At 41.4% G+C, this 24,831-nt stretch overlaps 3 protein-coding genes across 11 annotated transcripts in view; 2 read left to right on the top strand and 1 right to left on the bottom strand.

Moving 5' to 3' along the window:
• Positions 1-10,924, top strand: part of dtx1 (deltex 1, E3 ubiquitin ligase) — a 49,345-nt gene extending 38,421 nt beyond the window's left edge. For all 4 annotated transcript variants that reach the window (XM_040019355.1, XM_040019354.1, XM_040019353.1 and 1 more), the window contains 2 exons: positions 4,357-4,446; positions 4,538-10,924. In XM_040019355.1, the coding sequence (XP_039875289.1) occupies positions 4,357-4,446; positions 4,538-4,762 (315 nt within the window). In that variant the 3' untranslated portion in view covers positions 4,763-10,924. The remainder of the gene's footprint in view (positions 1-4,356; positions 4,447-4,537) is intronic.
• Positions 10,925-11,899: 975 nt separating this feature from the next.
• LOC120726070 (rasGAP-activating-like protein 1) overlaps positions 11,900-24,831 on the bottom strand; it is a 24,731-nt gene continuing 11,799 nt past the window's right edge. For 3 of the 6 annotated variants that reach the window (XM_040019341.1, XM_040019347.1, XM_040019345.1), the window contains 17 exons: positions 24,122-24,251; positions 23,487-23,568; positions 23,194-23,337; positions 22,937-23,028; positions 22,197-22,314; positions 21,855-22,008; positions 20,498-20,562; positions 19,007-19,119; positions 18,203-18,395; positions 17,945-18,082; positions 16,441-16,585; positions 15,642-15,814; positions 14,645-14,782; positions 14,225-14,360; positions 13,760-13,880; positions 13,515-13,594; positions 11,900-13,352 (listed from right to left, as the gene is read on the bottom strand). In XM_040019341.1, the coding sequence (XP_039875275.1) occupies positions 13,204-13,352; positions 13,515-13,594; positions 13,760-13,880; positions 14,225-14,360; positions 14,645-14,782; positions 15,642-15,814; positions 16,441-16,585; positions 17,945-18,082; positions 18,203-18,395; positions 19,007-19,119; positions 20,498-20,562; positions 21,855-22,008; positions 22,197-22,314; positions 22,937-23,028; positions 23,194-23,337; positions 23,487-23,568; positions 24,122-24,251 (2,171 nt within the window). In that variant the 3' untranslated portion in view covers positions 11,900-13,203. The remainder of the gene's footprint in view (positions 13,353-13,514; positions 13,595-13,759; positions 13,881-14,224; positions 14,361-14,644; positions 14,783-15,641; positions 15,815-16,440; positions 16,586-17,944; positions 18,083-18,202; positions 18,396-19,006; positions 19,120-20,497; positions 20,563-21,854; positions 22,009-22,196; positions 22,315-22,936; positions 23,029-23,193; positions 23,338-23,486; positions 23,569-24,121; positions 24,252-24,831) is intronic. The other 3 variants (XM_040019343.1, XM_040019342.1, XM_040019344.1) reach the window with 3 other exon arrangements.
• dgcr6 (DiGeorge syndrome critical region gene 6) overlaps positions 21,291-24,831 on the top strand; it is a 12,659-nt gene continuing 9,118 nt past the window's right edge. The window contains exon 1 of the mRNA XM_040019363.1: positions 21,291-21,481. Within this exon, the coding sequence (XP_039875297.1) occupies positions 21,412-21,481 (70 nt within the window). The 5' untranslated portion in view covers positions 21,291-21,411. The remainder of the gene's footprint in view (positions 21,482-24,831) is intronic.

Raw genomic sequence — 24,831 nt, 5'->3', positions numbered from 1 at the left:
ACCTACAAGATAGTACAGAATGAATGGAGAAATGTCATTTCTGTTGTTGGTGGTGTTGATTTTTTTTTCTTTTTTGTGTAGTTGTAGTTAATGTTAATGTTCAGTTTTTAGATTTGAATTGAATTTTGATTGCACCACAAGCCACTTTATGGCATGAACTATTTTGATTTCATGCACAAATAGAGGAGCGGCAGAGAGTTTCTAGCTGCCTGATTGGAGTCTGCCATGCTAATACTTTTTGTAGTTACCTTTTAGTAATAGGTGCTGATGAGGGGATTGTCCTCCCATAAACCCAGCACTCGCTGATGAATAGATGTCTTAATGTTTGTGAACATCAGAGCAGTTTGAGAAAAACAATAACATTTTTAAATATTGATCTTCTTCCCAGTGTTTGATCATCACAAGTAGCAAGTAGCGCTATGATCAAAAGGACACATTTCTGCATCCCACACTAGAAAAAAGTTCAAAATCAAACAGATTTTCTTGTAAAAACCAAGAATGCCATCCACTGGTTGAAAAGCCCACACTACACTGCCGATGTATATGTGAAGAAAACTAAATGAGATTTAAAGATCAGCCTCTTCGAACATAAAAGGAACTTCAAGAAGAAAGTTGAAAGAAGCCCAATGACATTTTATTTCAACTGCCATCGTGTGTGATCTCCTTAACGACAAACTCGAGACGGACATTTGTTACAGAGACGAGAATACTGGCTTTGTGTTCTATAAATTGAAAACGCTAAAGGTTCAAATTAAGGATTAGCATTGAGCTGCTTTTTGTAATTCCAGGAAAACACATAACAACACTAGCACCCTCCTTTTAACAGACTTTGTGTGACGCTATTTCATTTAAGTACTTGGGGTTCATCTCATTTGTAGGCCCAACAGGGCTATTTCATCCAGCAAGTGCAGTAGATGGTGCAATATTCCTGCAGATTTACATAATACACATGTAATCAGTGTCATGGTATTGATAGTTTATGTTTATGTATTTGTGTCATTTATGTTTAACTGTGACTGATGACATATCACTCCACCTGGACTAATGATGGCTTGTAGCTGAAACCTATTTGTTTTGGTCTTTAATAAACATTAAGAAGTATACTCATCCGTGATCAGTTAGTATTAGTGCCGTGTAATACTGCAATACAATACTCGAACCGATGTAAAGTAAATAAAGTCAAATACTGATACTTTTAACCTATAAAGGCTATGATGGGGAGAGCAGTGTGCCATGACTTATAAGATGAATCATCAATTTACAAATTATGAACACATTTTAATGTGTAATTAAAAATTATTGTGATTTTTAAAAACACATCTTTCAGCTTTTCGTGTATTTTGAAACTGGGATTTGTTGGAGACCTGGAATGTAAACGTGCGTGTCTCTAAAGCACTTTGGGTCAGCTTCTGTTGCTTACATTTGCTATAGGCTATACATAAAATAAACATGACAGTTACCACAAACACAAAGAGGTTCAGACATGTTTTACAGGGAGTGTAGAATTATTAGGCAAATGAGTATTTTGTCCACATCATCCTCTTCATGCATGTTGTCTTACTCCAAGCTGTATAGGCTCGAAAGCCTACTACCAATTAAGCATATTAGGTGATGTGCAACTCTGTAATGAGAAGGGGTGTGGTCTAATGACATCAACACCCTATATCAGGTGTGCATAATTATTAGGCAACGTCCTTTCCTTTGGCAAAATGGGTCAAAAGAAGGACTTGACAAGCTCAGAAAAGTCAAAAATAGTGAGATATCTTGCAGAGGGATGCAGCAGTCTCAAAATTGCAAAGCTTCTGAAGCGTGATCATCGAACAATCAAGCGTTTCATTCAAAATAGTCAACAGGGTCGCAAGAAGCGTGTGGAAAAACCAAGGCGCAAAATAACTGCCCATGAACTGAGAAAAGTCAAGCGTGCAGCTGCCAAGATGCCACTTGCCACCAGTTTGGCCATATTTCAGAGCTGCAACATCACTGGAGTGCCCAAAAGCACAAGGTGTGCAATACTCAGAGACATGGCCAAGGTAAGAAAGGCTGAAAGACGACCACCACTGAACAAGACACACAAGCTGAAACGTCAAGACTGGGCCAAGAAATATCTCAAGACTGATTTTTCTAAGGTTTTATGGACTGGTGAAATGAGAGTGAGTCTTGATGGGCCAGATGGATGGGCTCGTGGCTGGATTGATAAAGGGCAGAGAGCTCCAGTCCGACTCAGACGCCAGCAAGGTGGAGGTGGAGTACTGGTTTGGGCTGGTATCATCAAAGATGAGCTTGTGGGGCCTTTTCGGGTTGAGGATGGAGTCAAGCTCAACTCCCAATCCTACTGCCAGTTTCTGGAAGACACCTTCTTCAAGCAGTGGTACAGGAAGAAGTCTGCATCCTTCAAGAAAAACATGATTTTCATGCAGGACAATGCTCCATCACACGCGTCCAAGTACTCCACAGCGTGGCTGGCAAGAAAGGGTATAAAAGAAGAAAAACTAATGACATGGCCTCCTTGTTCACCTGATCTGAACCCCATTGAGAGCCTGTGGTCCATCATCAAATGTGAGATTTACAAGGAGGGAAAACAGTACACCTCTCTGAACAGTGTCTGGGAGGCTGTGGTTGCTGCTGCACGCAATGTTGATGGTGAACAGATCAAAACACTGACAGAATCCATGGATGGCAGGCTTTTGAGTGTCCTTGCAAAGAAAGGTGGCTATATTGGTCACTGATTTGTTTTTGTTTTGTTTTTGAATGTCAGAAATGTATATTTGTGAATGTGGAGATGTTATATTGGTTTCACTGGTAAAAATAAATAATTGAAATGGGTATATATTTGTTTTTTGTTAAGTTGCCTAATAATTATGCACAGTAATAGTCACCTGCACACACAGATATCCCCCTAAAATAGCTAAAACTAAAAACAAACTAAAAACTACTTCCAAAAACATTCAGCTTTGATATTAATGAGTTTTTTGGGTTCATTGAGAACATGGTTGTTGTTCAATAATAAAATTATTCCTCAAAAATACAACTTGCCTAATAATTCTGCACTCCCTGTATAATGCATGTCTGAGGTCATTTTTGTCATTTCCAAAAAAAACATGAACAATCCGGTGGACTACGTGGTTCCTTAGAGGATAGGAACCACGTATTGATCGCATCGTGGTAGTATCAACCTGATACTGGTATCGATACTGTATTTGGATCGATCTGCCCACTTTTAGGCAGCACACGTTAGCAGGAAGCTAGATTTATGGTTAAAATTGGCTTCATTGTGAGAAAAAACAGGATATTAGTCTCCTTTCAGTGTGATGATATAATCAATATTTTACTTGCAAAAGCTAAAATATAATTTCTATTTCTAGATGCAGGCATAAATCAGTCACTCCCATTCATTGGAGGCCACATTGCACTCCCCCTTTTGGGGGAATTACAGCTATTTTCGGTGCGCTGGGATTAATCAAAAGTGGAATGACTCTCTCTGGATCACCTCTGATGTAACTTTTGAACCGTATGCCTGATTTTCGAAAATAGCATACCTCTGGAGTCACTGAAACGAGCTGAGTTTAAAGAGTCCCGTGATATCAGTTTCTGCTTTATCTAATTTTATTTAAAAAGTTTTTTCATCTTTTGGCCACACCTGTTTTTTTTCTAACCATCTCGGCACTTCTTTCCAAAGACTGTCAAAAAATGAGTCATGAGAGGGCAGCACAGAACTTTTTTCCTGTTATTGCTTACAGCCAGCTTTTAGCATGATCTGATCAAGTTGCCATGGCGACTGTGCCCTGCTGAACTACCTGATTCCATCAAAGCTTCTTGCAGCTTTATTTTTAGGTGGTATTATATTAGTGTTACAGTGAAAAGGGGCCTTATAACCTGTCCAAGAAGTGTGCTTAATAGAGGCACAAAGAACACACAAAAGACCGGGAAAAGCAAATGTGTTGTTACAGCAACCAAAGCCTGGGAATATTACCAAAATGTAAACATAAAAAAGGAAAATGAAATAGGAAAAGGGACAAAAAACAAGAGAAATTTGTTATAACAAGGCTGCTTTAACTGTGTGACGTATTTTTATTGATAAGGTTGAGGGAATTGGTGGGACCCTGGCTTTGATGAGCTACAAGATTTTTATTTCATGCTAGTGGTTTCAAAGCACTTTATTTTGACAGAGACTGAACATATTACTGCATATTGAAAGTAACATAGTTCCCAGCTGATTATTTTACAAAAGCCTCGTTTAAGCGATGTGAGCAGTAAAGCTTGTCCTGTGGGTGCTGTTGACATTTCCCACACAATTAAGTCATAATTGCAAGTGAAGGCGTTGTAACTTTTGTTTTTTCTTCTTGACATTTTCACCAGACCAATGAGCACCCCAACCCTGGGAAGAAGTTCAGTGCCAGAGGGTTCCCTCGACACTGCTACCTCCCCGACAACGAGAAAGGCAGGAAGGTAAGCTGCGACGCAGCTCCCAGACGGAAACAGCGGGCTTCCTTTTGTGGAAGCGCCGTCACAAACCGTCCTCTCGTTCTTGTCTCATCAGGTCTTGAAGCTGCTGATCATGGCCTGGGACCGACGCCTCATCTTCACCATTGGCACATCCAGCACCACGGGCGAATCGGACACCGTGGTGTGGAACGAGATTCATCACAAGACGGAATTTGGCTCTAACCTGACCGGTCACGGCTACCCCGACCCCAACTACTTGGACAACGTCTTGGCAGAGCTGTCGGCCCAGGGGATTGGCGAGGACAATCTAAAGGACTGATGGCCAGCAGAACTGGTACACTGAAACAAAACCCCCCATGCCCCGCCATCTCCCAGAGAGCAGGGACACTGCACGACGGGCAACATGCGGCCGACAACGCTTTACTCCCCACAAACAAAAATATCCTGCAGAAAGGGTGGTTTTTGGTTTGTGTAACCCAGGCAATCTCCCTCCCCCCTGCTGTCTCTAGATCCATGCCTTGAGCAAGTTTTGTCTGTTGGCAAAGTCTCTCAAAGTGTAAATGATGCAAAGAGATTCTTGTCTGAATGTTGGGACCTTGAGGTGAAAGGTATTTATCCCTTTTTCGAGTCAAACTGATGCTGTTCTTTGGCACTCAAAGAAAAATGACAAGGGGCTAATAACTGTACACAGGCATATCTGTAAAACGCTGAACTCCAGAATGCATGGCCCCGACTAACATAATGAAAGTCGAGCAAACACACGCGACAGGGTGAGCTGTCAGCGGATCAGCTGTTGCTTGGTATTATGAAGATTTAAGAAAATCGCAAAGAAATCCAAATTAACTATTTCCCTCCCCCCCCAGTTTACTTTTTTAGTGAATTCATTACAAACGTTGGTTGTGCATTTTTGAAAAATCAGGTCATGGCTCCGGAGTGATGTCATTTATGGTTAATCTGATATTTTCCACTGCTGATAGGTCAGTGTATTTTATTTTCTACGTACGGAAGTATGTTCTGTAGTGCATGAAGTAGATTCCAGGGAGCTTAAGATATAGAAGATTATTGGTGTTTGGTAACAATTGTGTGTTGTATGGTTAACCTTGTGGACAGTCTGTGAGAGGAGACATAAAATAAGATGAAACAAGCTCTGCTCCAAGGTTTAACTCATTTGTTTAGTTGACACACTGATGACGATGACCTCTGTGAATAAAAAGGCTGCATTATTATTATTCCTGTTGGAGCGAACCCAGGCGCTGGCACAATCCATCATGCTGACCGTACACAAGGGATGAGCGTGCAATCGTGTGCTCGGAGGCATTAATAAGCTGGCTTTAAGTCCTTGAGGAGAGAAGCTGAACACACAGATGGACGTTCCTCTGTCTTTCAAACACCAACAGCTTTCCCTTAGAGATCCATTTTCGGGGGAGCTCCTCCGCTCGCCTGCAGTCTCTTGTGAGCTTGTTTGCCGTTTGTTGGCGTTGTACTTGGCTCAAGTGCCCGCACAGTGAGCAGCTGAGCCTCGGAAACGAGCAGCATCTCGTCGCCTTCGTGAGCTCACTTTGGAGTCTTTGGGGCGCTTCCCGATGTATCTGTTCACCCCCGCTTTCCGCCTCCTCCTCAGCTGTGGAGCACTCGTTCTACAAACCATGCAAATGTTGGTCGAGTGTGTTGTTGGCTGGGGACTATTTTTTCCTACGCCCCCCCCCCCCCCTTTAGACTTAGTGCCCGCGAGATAAAGACTTTTCGAAGGTCCTCGGTGGAGATCTTGTGATGTTTATTTACTCTGCGATAAATTATAACCCAGAGCTGCATAATTCTCCATAAATATGTCTGATCAATTTTAATGAGCGGGAGCGTTGGTGTCAGGTTTATTAAGGGGTCACCCAGCAGCGGGCTTGATTTTGGGGTTAATCATAGTCTTCCATAGCACTTTGAGGCAACATTTTTGTTGATTAAGTCATTTGGTTTTTAGAAAAATGTCTTAAATTGCAACTTAATCTTTTTTTAAGTTGATGTTTATAAACTGGCTTGCGATGCTTTAACTATATATATATGAATATATAAAATATATTTGCAGATGTGATATACCTTTAAATTTAAACTCAATTTGAGTCAATGGTGTAAGTTTAATTTATTTTTATACTCTTCTATATAGAAAATATACAGATTGTCCCACATATCTGTACACAGGCACATGAACATGAATACATAAAATCTGGCAAAAAAATTTGTCAGGATGTCAGGGACTGAAACATGTATGACTTGTTATGGACGTCTTATATTGCAAGTAGTCTTAGCGTATTCTGCTGTCATGACCTTAATGTAGACCTTGTGTAGTTGATCCCCGTGGGACACAAATAAATACAGTAAATGTGTCTTTATTATTGGTGGGGCAGCTTTAGCGGCATGAAGATGGCCCATGTTGGCCTTTTTTTTAACGTTCCGTGGGAACTGATGTTGTCAGCCATTTTTTGTTAAAGCTGAAGGTGAAAACAGCCTGGGTTCAAGATCAAATCACAAAATATTCTTAAGAGTTTGTTTAAGCAGGTGAGGTTTCTCTTGGTTAAGTGTGAGTCACAAACACAAGAATACACAGAGTTTGTCACTTTAAATTCTTCCCCTCCCTCCTGCAGTGCCATGTCAGTACTAGTTCAGAACTAGTTTTGCATTATATACTGTTGCACGGCAGAAAAAGAGGAAATCACAGCCGACAGGATCTGCGGGCTACATCTGCAAATCATCCGTGAATTTCTTGCTGTGGAGCCTCCCGTTGCCACTGACGGATATTTTGTTGTGGCGAGGCAGTGCCTGCTTTTTGGCTCCAGTACAGTCCCATTTTATTATGAGAGAAACATGAAAAAGCTTTCTGCATCAAGCGCTAGCACCACATCAGTGGAAAAGTGCTACTTCTAACTCTCGCATCAAAGCACAGCAGTGTGGAAATATACATTTAAATGTCAGTGATGCCTCAGTCGCAGCCACTGTGTTGGTAAAGAGAATTTGCACATGCATATGCATACCCAGTGTGTTTGTCAGGACTCCATTTACATCTGCAATTAAAATAATCACAGCTGTTTGGTTTGCAACTGCAGTCTAAGCCAGATACATGGATTAATTATAAAACTCTTTTCATACAAAAGATTTGATCTCATATAGATATTAGGAAAGATATTTAAGGTTAAATTAAATATAATTTAATATGCACTGCTCAAAAAAATTAAAGTAAGACTGAAAACACATCAGATATCAACGGCAAAAAAGTTATGCTGGATGTTTACACTGATATGGACTCCATAATGTGTTAGGAATGAAAGGATGCCACATCATTTGAGGGAAATTAAAAATAGTACTCAGGACCCAGTGCACCAGCGTAGGGTCTGACAGTGGGTCCAAGGGATTTCACGCTAATACCTGATGGCAGTCAGGGTGTTGTTGCCTGACCTGTAGAAGTCAGTGCGTCCCTCAGATCATCACTGACACAACACCAAACTGATGATGCTAAACAGTGTTACAGACACCATGGACCTGCCAGTTCTGGCATTCTATGGCAAATGCCATTTGGGCTCCAAAGTGCTGGGCAGTGAGCATAGGCTCTTGTAGATCCCGCCTGTCATGCCTCCTATCAGAGGCATGCACACCAGTGCTCTGCTGGAGGTCATTTTGCAGGTCTGGAAGTGCACAACCGTTCTTCCTTGCAAAAAGGAGCAGATACGGGTCCTGTTCATGGGTTAAGGACCTTCAAGACCATGTCCGACTCTCCTAGAGTAACTTCTGGACTCCTGAGCCAGTGATGGGAGACACAGCAAACCTTCTGGCAGTAGCACATATTGATGCACAACCTCAGAGGAGCTGGACTACCTGTGCAACCTCTGCAGGTTAATGTAACCCCTAATGGAAAAGTAGTGAAAAAAACTGTCAGAAAAGATGATGAGGGAAAATGTTTATCTGTAAAAGTATTGCTTTTTTGTCTCATTATTGCCCCTCTAGTGCCGCTGTTATTAATTTCATTGACACCAAAAAGGTGAAACGTGGTTAAAAATAACGACCGCTGCTGCATAACTGATCGGATCAATATCCCAGAAGTTTATCTGACTTGATTCTGTACTCTGAAAAGTGTTCCTTTAACTTTTTTTGAGCAGTATATTTAAGACAGATTACTGACCGGCTTCATAATTCAGTCTCAATGAAACTTCTACTCAAATTTTTTTCTTGAAAAATCTTAATAAATATCGCCACACATTACTAAAATTGCATATGCATCCATGGACTACCCAAAGTTTCATCTACATATAGCATACACCATGAGCCTATTTCAGCTGGCCACATCCCTGCTGCAGTGTGGCAATGCTGAAGACACAAAGTGGTGTGAGCTGTTTATCCCAAACTTATAAATATATTTTAATATCTTTTGTTAGTCTGTTAAAGTCCACTTTCACTAGATGAGTAGTGGAGCCTGTGTTGTCTGTGAGCTAGCGTCTCCATTTTTCAAAAAGGACACTTTTGTGGCTCTTGCTTCTCAGGCATGAATTTTCTTGAATGCAGCTGTTGTTAACCTTCAAAGAGAGCTCTTCTTCGCCCAGGAGCAACAAACAAAAGATTTAAAATCTATCCAAGGTCACAACAATCACTGTAATCACTTTTTTAAAAAGGGTTAAGGCATTAAAATACCACTGGGTTGTGTGAATACAGCAGGATGCCAACAGAAACTGCTGGATTACTTTAAAACAAGGTTTCATTATGCATGTGAATCAGCCTGCTGAAAACTGCTCCTGTGTAAAACAAGCTGTCATTGTGTAGCTTTTAGCTACAGTAAGCTCTTAAAACCCAAAGAATGGCAGATGCTACAACTCGCTTGTGATCACTGTGGAGCATTTAGCAGCTAAAGTGCTCGGACTTTTCATTCATCAGGTGGACAGGATCATGACTCTAAATGAATCGTGAGCGAATCACTGTCCTTAAGACCAAATAAGCCAGTTGTTGCAGATTTAAGTATTAATATCTGTTTAAATACTTTAAACCTGTATATTTGTTTTCAGGCTCTTTTAGCCACAGCTCTGTGTTTGTGGTATGGTATATGGTAAACAAACTATTAAGAGTATTTCTGAGTGATTTTTGACCCAGGCGCTGAAAACATTCACATTTTTGGCCTATGTCAACTTTTCTCCTTCGCACATTTGTGACACCCTTTATACAATGGGACAGCAAAAGAGAATGCTACCGATCTATCAGGGAACTTTTCCATGTGAAGTGAAATTTCGTTCACTAGAGAAATCCAAATGTTCGCTTCTTCAGCTTTTTCCTTTTCCACGTGTCGGTCTTGTAGTGTGAACGACGCCCGGCCCTTTAGACTTTTCAGGTGTGTACAGATCTATGTGGGAATGATGTATAAATCAAGGTTTTGGTATTTGTCCGGTTAAACAAGAAGGAGGTGGTTTTTATGCAATTTACTATTTTTAAAACCTAATACATGATTTACGTGTAGCAAGAAGAAGGTTGATTGTTTTTGGTTCAAAATGACAATGGATGTTTTCTTTATGGGGCGCCTACCTCTGCGTTTCTAAACAGAGAGGTTGCAATCCAAGGATGTTCACATGCTATGTATAAAAAAAAAACATATATTTTTGATGTCTTTTTTTTCAATGATTGTCTCTAAAAAGAACTATTATGTAACATTTGCTGTATTGCTCTTCATCCCATGCTATTCCATTAGAGGTTAGAGGTGGGATCGGGGATGAAGTTACTTTGTCCTAACGTATGAAGTATATATGACGTTGTACTCTCGTAGTGTCTACTGCAAACTGTACTTCTCTATCTAAATGATACCTTACCATTTTTCTGTGGCTATGCTGTACGTTTGTATCCGTCCGTGCGAGCGTGTGTGAAAGTGGGAGTCTCGTAGACAAAGCTTAGGTTCATGTCCTTTAAAGATGCCGTAACGTTTCTTAGAGGTGCATGTTAACCAAACAGTGAGCAAGCGTATTGACAGTGCAGAGTTTTTCTTGTTTTTTGCATATGAAAACATGTTAGCTTCTCTAGAAACCCCACCCTGGTTTTCTGGTGGTTAGCACTGTGGTTCTGAAAGTTATTCCTATTAGTTAGGGATTTTCCCTTTTTATCTTTTATCCCCCCCCCCCCCCTCCATATTGGCTTTGATTTACACAAATGAGGAAACGATAGCGTTTTGCTGCTTTCCCCACTCTTTCCACGACATGTAAAACATCTGAAGTTTTTCAATTTAAGTGCCCATTTTAAATGACCTTTCCAAGTCACTGTTTTTGTTGTTTAATCTTAGGCAGCGTCTGCATATTGTTATTTAAAATGGTTCACGTGGACAAACTGAGATAAACTAAAAGCAAGATATACAGAGACATTGATTTAACTATAAAGGGCTTCTTAATCTATTGGTCTTTATTGAATTGTGATGACCTTGTTGCATGTTTGTGTGTTTTGTTGTGGAAAAATAAATGTGCCCTTGACAGGGGTAGTGTGTTTGAGCTTTTGTTACACCGGCTCTCCTTGTCCCCCCCCACCCCACCCCACCCCAGTCGGTGGTGATGTGTCCTCTTCCTATTTAACACCACCGTTTCCTTCTCCCTGGGTAACTCTGTGCTTTGGAGCTCGTTATATGGATATAAATGAGCCTGGCTGCTGTTCTGGAGTGCAGCAGGAAGAGTTCTCACTGGTAGTAAATTTGCTTTATGGTAATTTTCTGCCTCTGGCTTCTGTGGTAAAGAGCTGTGGTGGGCGCATATTAAAGCAGGCCTTGAGATGTCAGGACGGAGGTGATGAGACACACCCCCTTTCAGGTTGTCGTTCTTCCTTCCGTCACTGACCCAGCAGCTCGGGGGCCAGACCCCTGCTAGTATTTTGTAAATAAGCCCTACTTGCCTGCCTCCGCTCACCTCTCACGCCTAATGAGGGGCGAGCAGGGAGACTGCTGCATCATTGCAGGTCTGCTTTCATTAGCATTTAAATAAGGCCGGGAGGTGCATTGCTGGCACGCATATTTTTTTCATGTGGTATAATTTAACATTGCATTCAGATTCTTGTTGGATTGTGAGTTCTGTGGTTCTGGTGGGTTGATTAAATTTGAACAAAGGAGTAGAGCGGTAACCATGACACTGGGAGCCTGCTCTGGCATCTATCAGATGTGACGGGGTTTCCTGTAATACCAAAAATGAATCAATGTCTGCTTGAAGTCAGATCCTCCTGCACTTTAATGCTAACCAGGAGACGGACAGACATAAGCCAGCAAAGCAGATTTTTCGAACCATTCCTTCATTTTATGGAAACCAAGTGAGGATCAATGTAAAGGAAAAAAAAGTGTCAGTCTCGTTTTTTTCTGGGCACAAATTTGACACCTTCTCCTTTGATTTCTTCAGCGGAGTTTATTGAATAATACAATTGTGTTCACAGTAACAACCCACTTGGAACAAACCATTATGATGAATTTGCAAAGTAAGGTACAGGCGGGGTTTTTTTTTTTTTCCTTTCTTTTCTTTTTCATAACAAGAGTCCCCATTCAAGAGAACACAATGTTCCACTCATGCCTACTCTCGTTATGACTCGAGCGGCAGATTAATAAAAGAAAAATGTGGAAAGCTGCAAACACCAACACACTCGTAATAACCATCTCAATACAGGATGCTGAATGTAATGTCTGCCATGTGTTTTAGAGTGTTAAGCTTGAGGTTAAGAAGAATGCCTGATGAGGTCATCTCAGTGATCTCAGATCGGATTTTATTCAGCTGAATATTGTTTAATAGACGGACACTGAACACTACTTTCTCTATGGAAAATGATCAAAATTCCCCACATGTGTATTTTTTCTTTAAAACTCCTAAAAGCAGATTTGGCATCTCAAACACATGAAACCAATGCAGTGGCACAAAAATCTCTGAAACTGTCAACTTAGCAAACGGGAGTGTCTTATGATTATTAATTCCCCTCTTTTTCAAATAAAATTTGTCCATGTATGGATATTATATAATAACCAGGTAAATATTACCCATCTTGGCATTATAAAAATGTGAATTACATCAGAACCCAACATTTACGTTGACTGGCCGTAGCACCAAACCAAAGCGGATGTTTTGTGTAAAGGGACTGAAGCAACAATTAAAATCTGAGTTTTGCTCACTTTACAAGCGGCGTCACACTGTGGAATAACTTATAATGTTATTGTCACTGCTACATTGCGGCCATGGTGATATTTTGCCTCAATAAAAATACAAAGCATTTATAATAATAACAGCAATATCAAAACACCTTACATTCAGGTACTGTAGGTTACACTAAAACAAGCTTTTTGCATATAAATGTGTGACTCGGGTCCTGTACAGTATCTCAAAATATAAAAGCTTCTTTTCACATTTCACAACAAGTGGATGTGGGCCATGCAACAGATTGCTTATTATCTACATAAAAAATATCAAGTCAGATCATGCTTCAAAGTCCCTCCACCCCTCCCCACCCACCTCCTTTTTGTCAAGTATCATAATCTTCCTGCGGCGCTCTTGTCGGTGGCACTCGGAGAATCAAAAAGATTAAAGTGGCAGAATTCCCTCTTGCTCTTTACAGCCAGGAGGAAATGTACTAAAAGGCTGGAAGAGGTGGCACCACGCAGCCAATTTTTTCTCCATGACAATCAAGAGAGTGGGTTAGCTGATTTTCACTTGTGTTGGTACAGGATGCTGCCCTTCCACTCCCCACCCCTAACCCGCCTTGATACATTAAAGGCTCCCAGTCCACATGTGAACTCTAGGGATTCATAATAACACTGGTGACGTCCTCCTTTTCTCTGCGCTGGAAGGTAGCGTGAGCCTGCTCCAGGTCCTCTATCACCACCAACAGCCGAGCAGCGATGCCCTGACATGGCTTCATTTGCTGAACAGTGCATTCAGCACCATCTGTGACAGAGAAATGTGTAGATAAAAGGATGTTGTTTCTGTAGAATTACTTCCTGGAAATGTCATACCCACATAGAATATTAGGGGATAATAATAATGATAATACAACAATTAAAGCACTTGTACATGTAACTTGATAGAAAAGTTAAAGTTTAGTGTCACCTGGGTGAACGTCCACATTCGTCTTCTTTTCTTTATTGCACACTGTCTCATCATCATCCGGCATCTCCAGATATTTGTTCCTGCAGTATCAGAATCATATCACATGATCACACAGTGAAAGTTAAACACTTGACTCATACTAATGTCAAGAAGCAGCACAGCAGTGCTTTACTGTATAGCAACATAGACCTCTAGTGTTCAGGAAAAGAAATGCATACAGGCCGAGGACATGCTCGGGCACCAACCTGAGTTTGTCTTTGCCCTGCAGAAGCTGCTTGTATATCGTCTGAGTCTCCACGTCGGGATCCAGCGGGTCACTCCAGTCACCAAGTGTCACAGCTGAGTGGGTTCTACTGCAGCCTGCAACTGAGACACAGCTTTTTTTATTCATCTCTGGCACTTTACAGTTTGAACTTCACCCCACTAAATGTAAAATATCATTTTAATGGATGTTTCTACTAGTTTGTATATAATAGTCAATGGAACAGCCTTAGTAACAATCAAACCTGTAGTGTTGGTGCTGAAAAGAATGTAAAATGTTTAATCCCACGTGCAAGGCGGTGAGTAAATAAAATTGATTTGGAGAGCGCATCAAAAACAGCCAGTCAAACCTTAGTAAAGTAGCAAAGGGGAGTTTGCAAGTTTCCTACAAATATTCTGGTGTCTTGGACATAAATCAGTACATCTGGAAGTAATAACAGCAGGATTACCAGCTCGGTCGGCCTGCAGGCAGCAGGTCCACTTGCCACTGCGATGAACCCCCGGGTGAAAAGAGGGCAGCATGCGCTCATTGTAGATGCTGACTTTCCTGATCGCAGACAGCCACTGGTTCAACTCATTTACATTCTGTTTGGGAAAATTGAAATACGGTGAACCATGAAGTTTAATGTCGAACTGAAAAAAGAAAAATCTGCATTTTGAAGGCAATCAGCTGAAAAACCTACAGGGATAAAGCACATCATTGCGACAGAAAACAATATAGATATTTAGTGACTTTTTTCTAGGAGATTAATAAAACTTGTTAAAAATTCAAATCTGTGACTATAGAAAACTGTCAGGGTTTTGTGTTTAAAAAACTTAAAAAAAAAACTCATGCACTGTCTTGGCAACTGGGTGGTGTACAAACGCACCTTGCACTGGATGTACGTGGTGTGCAGCTGTCCGTCGTTGTCCTGGGTGATGACCTGCATTACATTCTGCTGCTGAAAAGCATTTTCATCCACCCTCTCCACGGCGCACACACACTGAATAGGAATTGAAGAGCGCACCTGCAAACCACAGCCCCAATTAGAACAGGTATGCACATGATGGCAATGATGTATCATGCCTTGCCTCAGGCATACTACACAAAGGACTCAGTGAAATAAAGGTGACATCTGATCACTGAGCAAATTAATGAAGAGGTTTCTCATCCTGAAATATTTTACACTCATTAAGCTACAAGGAACGGTACGGCGCAAGGAGGAAGTGAGGATGAGATCATCATGGCAGCAAAGGCTACTTTAAAGTGTAAATCAGCCACTTCCAATGGGAGCTCATCTCACTGAGACTGGAGTGCTCCAACATGGAGAAAAGGGGCCAGGACATTGTCTCCAGTGTGATTTGCGATGTTCGTATGAATATCCATAGCTTTCAATTAACCCTCGGCTTTATTCCAGTCACACAAAGCAGAGACTGACTCAAAGAGAGGCATTTAGTGACGAGGATGTTCTGCTCCCATCAACCGTCTCCCTCTCTCTGACAGTCTCTGGTTAGAAAATGAGAGGAAATCATTATCACGGGTTAGGCACCACATTGTAATATCAGTAATGATGTTCTCACGAGAAGATCAACACAAATACATGAAAGCAAAAAAGCAGATGACTAAAATGTTTTCTCTTTGTGCAACACGTGGTGATGAATGCCCTTCATTGGGCACAAATGGGCATATTGTACGTGTATTTTTATCATTACTTTGATTGTTTTTGATTATTTGATCCATCAGTCGTAGGAAAACATGATTAAAAAGCAACACTTGACACAGTGGCTGGTTGCTAAAATGAGCAGTAACGTAAATACTCATATGTATTTCACACATGATATGCAGTATGTTGGTAGATTATAAAATTTTGCTGGCACAATACCCACCTGCCAGTCGGGAGTCTTGGCATAAGACAGCGTCTCACTCGTCAACCAGAAGTAGCGTTTCTTAAATGCAAAGCGGGATAACAATTGGGGTCCTTCTGCTTTGTGTTTGTGGAGAAACCCCTCTTTGACTGTGACTGAAGCCGTGAACACAGCCCTCTGAGGCACTTCAGACGCTGCGCAGAGAAAGCAGAAGACGGACATAAAGGGAAAACTGTTTGTAATCTGTAGCTAATTGCATATTCACCCGGATAGACACAAGGTGGTGCTGTGTCAATAAACTATATAGATTCATTGCTTTAAACTGCACTCTGTTACAGATGGCTCCTCAGTCTTGTTCCATCACCCCATGAGGGATAGAGCTTCAAAGAGGAATAACAAGCATCTGCTTCTGTCCAACAAATTCACCTCGAGGGCATTAAATGTCAAACTGGCCTTTAGGAGAAAAAAGTGGGTGTGATGTGAAGACGGAGGTTGAAACACGATATGTCAGAGGGGGAAGATGTTTCACAACAACAGCCTCACTGACATATGACATTAAGGCAACAGCCAGGACAACAACAGCCCGTGTGGCAGCTTCTCACTTCAGCTCCCTGCCAGCTCATTAACCATGTCATCTCTTTTCCAGACTTCCAACTAGTTATGAATATTTCACTGCAAGGCTACAGTATTGTTTCACCTATATCAGCTGGGAGCTACTACACTGGCAGGTGGCCTGTGGCTGATTAGCTCAACAGCATGACCTCTGGACTTGGCTTTTGATTACACGTTGTAGTGATGTGTTTGGTGGTTACAGTCTTACCAGTGTCATGATCTATGTCAATTAACTTGTCCAGGAAGTCCTTGACAGAAGCCACACTGCGAAGGATGATGGGATGAAGAGGCGCCATCCACTGTTCTTTTCCGTGGCCCAGCTGAAGTCCCAAGTTCCCAACACTTTGTAGTGCCTGGCAACCACAGAGGCACGATATCAACTACAAACTCACATCTTCACCATATCAAACCTCCAGAAAATGACAGAAGTGAGGGAGTGACTGCATATCTAAAAGTCGAAGATCAAAAGGGTCCCTGGGGCCAAGCATGCTGCGAGGCCCTTTGTCCAGCCCACACCTGGCCTAGGGCGAGGAGGAAGTCCCCCTCTACATCCTCTCTGATGCTTGGCTTTGAACCACAGACTGGTTGCAGCACACAGAGGTAAAAATAGCCCGTTCTCCGTCTCTGTAGAGGACCCATGGCAACAGTTCTTCAGCACCATGGACAGCAACCACAGAAGCCACACGTGGGAGTGGAATGAGGTTTTACTGTTCTTCTAACATCTGGATCTAAGATCCCTGCTTTTAATGATATCAAGAAACATCGACTCAAATTCCAGTTATAACCTGCTAACATTCTCATCTGATCTATTTATGGTTAAAACGGAGCATAATGTGAGAGGGATGTTTTATGGCCATACTCTGTATAGTTGGTGAAAAAAACTTCTTTGAGATTTGCTGTCTGAGTAGAGTAGTTATGAATTTTAAACGAGTTCCTAACAACAGGTGATCTAGTGGCATTACTGCAGATTATTAGCACCTTTCAAATAATTAACATTTTTATTAGCGTCAAAAAAATGAATACAGAGTTAGTTCTGTGAGAACAGACTCAAACAATCCCAGCAGATCAGCTAATCTAAATTCCAGCTCACATCAGCTCAGCTGTTTCCCTTTCCGAACATCCTACTGGCAAATCTCATACTCTTTTCAAAATTCTTCAGTCTACCAACTCCTTCATTTGAAGCTAAAGATGCTACTTCCATGTCATCCTGTCCTCACTGATCCCTGCTCTGTTCCCTAAGGGCATCTTGCTGCTGCCCTCACTGTCTTTAGACTTTCCATGTGAAAGTATGAAAGGATGGTGAGGTCTCAGACCACAGCAGAGACATATAAATATAAATGACTGGAGATGGAATATCAATCTTATTTTGCTGATTATGGCAGAACTTAAAATAAGGCACACGCAGACCTACAGTGTTACATAATTACCAAACAAAGTGAGAAAAGCAAGGAGTGCCTCAGTGCTCTCTCTCTGTTGACGTTACACAAACACCGTGTGTTTGTGTTACATCGTATTCCTGCTCCATGTTTTATTTGTTTTACATCCACAACATTAAAATCCATCTCCTCACACAGATGGCCTGTTGCATCACGCTCAAGGCTTCCAACACTTTACTGTTTATTTTGTGTTTTGTTTTGGGGAGTGCATAAGTCTGAACATGGACAAATGATTCACAGCAGAGTCTATGTGCATGTCTGTGTTCTGAATCATACCTTGGCTAATAGTAACAGTGTTCTGCTTGTACGCGTGTCAGCATGCTGGTCTCTCAGCTGAAACAGCTTAGGTGTGAGGATTGCAGGAGCAAAAAAACGCAGAAAAAAGAATCCACTGATGGCCAGGTACTTCACATCCTGTAAAAATGAAGACGAGTCACTGAATGGTGACAGGCTGCCTCGGGTTAAGCTGCGGGTGAAAGTAACCACAAATACACTGACACGCTTTCCTCTCTGTGTGTTTTGCTTCACACTAACCTCATTCTCAGGCTCGGTAAATTGCTCCTCCACTCTCTTGTGCAGCTGTTTGAAGGCCACTCTCATTACAGGAGGACACTGATCGACTGAGCTCACGATTGATTCGATGATGCTGGTCAAATAGCTCTGCAGCATCTCCACACTGCTGTCCCGCACCTCTGCCTCTGACACTGCACCCTTGAATGAAATCCTTCTTCAGAGACAAAGAAAGATGCTGTAAACAAATGAATCCCTGAGATCTGCAGCGTAAACGCAATGCAAACAGGAGCTATCCAAGACAGGCTTTTATCTGTTCTGTAACACAGTTTATAAAAGGATAACTGATAACATTTCTGTTCTTCATTACCTCGTTACATATGAGACCATGTTACTACAGAGGAATCCAAACAATGACTGCCGTATTGACAATATCTAAACACATAAACTGAGATAATTTAAGGGGACGAGATAAGATAGTAGGTTAGAGCTACTGCATACATGGAGAACGTTAGATCCTGGATCTCCCCCCATGTCAGAGATAGATATCTCAGGGGGCTCATGGCAGTTGCCAAGCAACAGCCATTCCCATTTTACTTTTTTTTCATTTCCTCACATTCATGTCTTTCTCTCAGGGGTGAAGTGTAAAGGAAGTGGGCAGTCTCCTGTGGCAGCTTTTCCATTTTAACACATAATTTGCGAATAGCACGCCTGAGCGTACAACCCACAAATCCCCTCTTGTCAATTGTAGCAGTCCTACTCTATTACCAGGTCCGAGTATGACTATAGAATTGTGATCCAACAAGATATGTTTTAGGTCCGATTTACCTTGTGCGGTTCAGGTCGATCTTACATGGGTCAAGTTCAATGTACTTTTTCTCATCAAAGATGCGGTTGATGATGGGCTTCAACACCTCATGCAGATACAGCATGCCAACAGCCTGATAGCAAAACAATATCATATGTTGAAGACATCTGTTAAGGTCACTGTTATTCGTTTTGCTTTTCTTGATCTGTTCCCATGCGTCTTTTGTGTGTCCCTCCCTGTCTGCTTCCTCAGTTTATCTGTTTGTTTTCCATGTCCCTCTTTCCGTTTATGGTTGTTTTGTTTTGAAGGTTATTTTCTCATGTGGTGTTGTTCCCTGGTATGTGTTTAGCTTGTGGTTGCGGTCAAACAGACAACAAATTCCCTCCGTTGATGACACTTTCCCTTGATAGGAAACATCCAGAGGGTCAAGGAAAAACGCTAAGAAGAATTCACAAAAAGGAAAACAGGATTGTTGTCCACAGGGAATCTAACTTGCACAAGACTAGTTAAAAATGTGACAAGGTGACAATTTTATATTAACGGTGTATATATCCTTGTGAAAAATATCACTTGATTACCAAGAACAGCTTTCCAGCACACAGTGAAGTGTTTGTATCAAGAAATGCCACTCATCTCGTCCTGTTGTAGAATTAACCCTTTAATAGGGCTTTTTAGCACCTCTCATGTTAGATGAATTAATAAGACTAAATGCTAAGACCAAAAATGGGGACATACGCAATGCAAGCCTTCACTTCAATTAGTTAAATGCATATAAAAAACCTTATTTATAGAGCAATTTTCTAAAATTAGGTTTCAAAGCACTTCATACAATGAGTATCAGTGAAGTGATCGCATGTATGAAAAATTTAAACCGAGCAGCACATGATGTGTCAGTATGTTGATCATTTGCTTTGAATTGAGGGGCAGCATTATGTCTTTTCATTTCATAAGAGATGGTAAATGTGCATCCTTTTCTAAAGGTGGTAATAAGGGAAGCACTGAAGCAGCTTTCCTTAACATTTAAAGAATTTAACGACCTCCTATTATGACTCTAGACACTTCTGGGTCACTTCACTCAGTTGGGAAACTTCCTAAGCAAAATTGGCTCAGTCAGCTTGTCAAGCTAACCACCTCCTGTCCTGCATCTCTCCTTGCCTCTGTCTGTTTCTTGTCCTCTTTTGGATCATCTGTGTTTTTTTTACTCCTTTTTGTAGCAATCTTGAAAATTGACACACTTTCTTTTGCACTTAATTTGGATTGATCCTGCCCTACCTAGCAGCCTGTTATGTCGACATACTCATTGATACATTAAAGTTACCTTTGCATTTGTCATGCTACACATGCTACACATGCCTTTTTGTTCTTACACTTGACAGCTTGCCTTGTTTTATCTAAATCTGCATAATTCAGAGAGTAAATATCAGGCACATCATGCTTTCCCTCAGAGCAGGGACCAAAAAACTGCAGGAACTATAATAATAATTTTTTTTTTTTTTTAAAACTTAGCTCACCTTCATGAACTGTTCCATGGCTTTGGAGGCAAGTGAGTTTGATCGAAATAAGGTGTTAGGATCAGCTATAAGAGCAGAAGGAAAAAAAATAGTATTAGCAAAATATCTTACATATGAGCGAAATTAGTGGGCATAAAAAGATTTTCCTTAATCTGAATCAAGTGAAACAAAGCAACAGTTTTCAATTAAAGAATGAAAAAAGGGTAAGAAGCTCAACATCCACCACAACAATTTATTGCTCTTTTCCTGTCATCTATCTATTGTTGTACCTAAAAACACCTTTTATATGATGTATGACAGTGGGAATGGTGGAAAGGATCATGTTACTGCATCCAGTAGCTCCCAATCAATTTAATAAAGCGTCACATAGACCCTCATCAGGCGCTTAATTATACTCAATGAAAAAGAAAAATTTAAGATTGAAACACTGCTTCCTTAGAGTGGAAGCTTTTCATATAGCCTGTGGAGCATTTGTTTGCTCCACCCTCATTTCACCTTTTTCTCTGGGCTCATTTATACATTTCTTAAGTATCTATGCTTTCTATTTAGTCTGGCGCAAGTCTATCAATCAAGAACAAATAGTCCAGAGTCACAAGTGAGGGCAGACCGACCTTGCCTCAATGTCATGTTAGTCATGCGGTGACACTAAAATATCCATAGTAACGGGACTGGGTTGCCAGGTAAATTATTTGGATGTAAGGAGAAGGGTGGGTTTTTCACTGCTGCCCAGCAGGTGTACTGTACGTTTTTGTGCCGTGTGCCTAACTTTAATGTCTGGGTGCTCACACAATGCATTCCTGATCAAGCAGTTACCATTTGGATCATGTGGAGTTGCTATGGAAACTTAGGCACTATGCTTATTAGCAGAAACTACACCAACAGAAACCAAAGACCAGAGCTCAGTGTGAATTATCATGGGGATATGGTGCGGAGGCAAAAACATGACTAATCCAGACCAGAGAACAGCCAAGGGAAGACTGTTGGGTGAGTAAATAATTGGCACTGGGGTAGTAAATATAGTGTTGGGAGGTTTTTACTGCCCACACACATACCATAGCTGCAGTGTTCAGAGACCTTAATGTCAATGCAGCAGCAGCAGCCCTCAGAGGGTCTCTGGAGAGTGGAGCAATAACAGCAAACTGGCATGTCCCAAAGTCTGACTAATATAAATACTGACTAACAGAGATAAACTTAGATCCTACACTGTATATTCAAAGTGCAGCCACAGTTATTACATGTAATTAAGAGCACAAATACACATAAATTCTGAGTAAATTTAGACACTTGCAAGATGGAGGACATGAAATCAAAACCTTTAAAAACGGTTTAAAGTTTGCACTTTTTCGCTTCGTCTTACTGGTGTGGTTGACCTCCCGGGTGTTAAGGTAGTCCAGGAAGGGTACCACCAGTCCTTGTCCCAGGTAGATTTTCACCAAAGTCATTGCCACGTCCTGTCTGCTCTCAACTGTGGTGACCTCCTCCAGCATAGTCAGAGCGCTGCTATCCTCCACCTGTTCAGAAGAAGAGAACTCGGTTCACGGGTCAAGAATTTTGGCGCAACTGGGAAGCCGGACAGATGAAGCAGATGAGGTCTAACTGCAGGTGGAAGAAGTAATGCATACAGCAGTCCTTTGACATGGCGAGTGACTGAGTGGTCAACAAATGAATATCAGCATTGAAGAGGAGCTGTCATGCTGACCTCTGTAGGGGAGATTACCGACTCAACCAGAAGGTCGATGAGAGGCTGATAGTACATGGATGGCAAGATCTGATCCTCCACCAGACGCACCTTGAGACGGAGTGCTCCCAGCTTGCCACTAAAAACAAAGGAAAGTATCACAGCACAGATTTTCAGCTAACACAATAATAGTCTGGGTCTGGTTAGACATTTGCATAAACTCTTTTTTTGTTTTTGTTTTTTGTTAAAGGAGTCAGCGGTTGATTGGAAAATGCAGTTTAGATAAGAAATAAAGCTTAGAGTACATTCGTAAAAACAACCGCTAAATCATCCTGCCCCTGGCAAGGACATTTTCTAAACACATGGCTCACCGTGTTTGGGGGAAAATGACGCACCGCTTGGTCACAGTCCTCTCTAAATCAACAGTGGACTGGAGTGCAAAAACTCCTTACAAGAGTGAGTCATTTCCTAATGAACCTGAGAAATTCCCTTTACTTTACAGTTCACTCAGCCCTCCGCTCGCTCTAAAATTATCTCGGGGTGCAGATGCCGTCAACGCGCTGGCTATACATCCGTGAATGTGCATTTAAGTGCTCGAAAGAGAGCCAGGAGGAAAATAAAAGCTTCTCTTGGGAACATTTAAGAAAAGATGTGATGATTGCTACGACAATTTTAGTCTTGATGGTTTCCGAAAGGAAATGCCTCTCTCTAAAGATGCATAGTTACCACATTGTACAAAGAAGCACACCCATAATCCTCACCCAGCATCAACCTCATTGTTTCCCAAGGGCAGTAAACGAAACCAGCCCTCTAACTGAGGTGTCTTGTGCAAACAAGCAAAAGGGATTTCCACCTGTGGAAAAGACACAGAAAGCAAGCACACAATATCAACAAGAAGAGGTAAAAGCCTTTATTTTATAGCAAGGAACACTGTACTCAATTATAAAACCTTTTTTAAGCTACTCATGACCTGAATTTTAATACATATGAAAAATGATTAGAATTATGGGGACCTCACCTTTCCCAGAAAGTCATTCTTGCCCACCATGTCCCAGTCCCAGACCTGTACAGTAACAGTCCCCTCCTCCTCACGCAGCTCCTCTGGATCCAGCTCCAGCTCTAACGTCTCACCCCAGTGAGGAAAACGAGTCTTCTTGATTATCTAAAAATCCAGCATTAAGAAATTGAAAGAAATGAAAAGATCAGCCTAATCTTTAACATTTAACCTTTAAATGACAAACAGTAAGGCAACCATCAATCAGACTTCAGTGCAACCCACATAACCCACTCATGCATGCAGACAGAGCTCACCGAGGTCTCTGCACTATGGTTGTTGAAAATAACTCTCGTGAAGGGATCAGAGGTTCCAGAAATGTCTCTTGGAGCCAAGTCTCTGCGGGTATCACCACACCAAAGGACAAGAGAAATCATTAATCCGCCAAAATGCTCCGCTAACTCTTATTATCTGTTCTGCAAGTTAAATTAGTGTGCTTTAGCGAGGAAAGAAAGCTGAATCTCTACTTCTTACTCAACCTTTTTCTTTCAAACTCAATTCACACTCATCAGAGCACATTTGAATAACACAGTGTCAAGTCCTGATTGACAAGCTCATTAGTGCCCCGCCTGAGAAGGAAAGATTGTAGCCTGGGACACACAGATGGGGCAGTGAGCGGTGTGACAGTGGCGGTGTGACTCAGAAGGGAGTGTGGAGGCCTGCGGGGTGATGGTGATAAGAGTTCAGCTCAAAAAACACTGATATACTGCCAGAGCTCAACTACAAGGAGCTCAGCTACACAAACGTGACCACGTTTGAAGTGATAATACGGTGGCTCTATCACAAACTCACATGGCAGATTCTGAAATGTTCGAGCCACTATTGTCCGTGGCCGTTTTTAAGTGAAATCGCCTTCCTGGCATTTTCTCGGCAGCGCAGGATTTCATTTTACCTGGCTTCAATGACTTGACACCGCAGACTGATCTTCTCCGTATCTTTAAGCAGCTCCAGACCCAGATGGATCTCTCCTTGAACTTCTTCATCAGGGTCAACCTTTGTGAGATTTAGCCAGCAGTCTAGCCCTGGCCGTAAAGCACAAAAAGAGATTAATCTCTAAACCATTAAACACTGAGAGGAGCTGAGAGATTAGAACTTTGAGAGTCATATTGAAAATAAATAATATTCATTTTCCAATTAGCTGTAAAATATCCATTGATGAACTGGCAAATAATTCCTGGACTAATGTACTTTGAATATTATGAGTATTTTTCAGGATCGAACTAACAGTTTGAAGACCTTATTTTTAACTTTAGGAAGATACAGTTGTTTATTTTTGTTCTTTCTGACAACTAACTGGTCTTTATTCTGTTTGATTAAGTACACAAATAAAACTAATTAGTGCAAAAACATCTACAGTTTGTACAACTGCAAGGCAGGAACAGTAAAAAATAAAAAAATAAAAAATAAATACCACACAGTCGATGATTGCCTGGACAACATGCACACTGTGTGATGCTGTTAAGATTCTACTTTTGTCTTTCAGAAAATGAAAGGAAAGGTACAATATCAAGGCCGGGCTGTGAGAGAAATCCTGTGAGGGAGTAAAATGACTCAGTACCACAATGCGGCAGTGAATCACAGGACTGAGGCCGATGCCAGGTG

This window comes from Simochromis diagramma, unplaced genomic scaffold (assembly GCF_900408965.1).
Source record: "Simochromis diagramma unplaced genomic scaffold, fSimDia1.1 OVJJ01000822.1, whole genome shotgun sequence".
Taxonomy (NCBI): domain Eukaryota; kingdom Metazoa; phylum Chordata; class Actinopteri; order Cichliformes; family Cichlidae; genus Simochromis; species Simochromis diagramma.
Note: the sequence above shows the minus strand (reverse complement) of the source record. Positions and strands in the feature narration are given on the sequence as shown.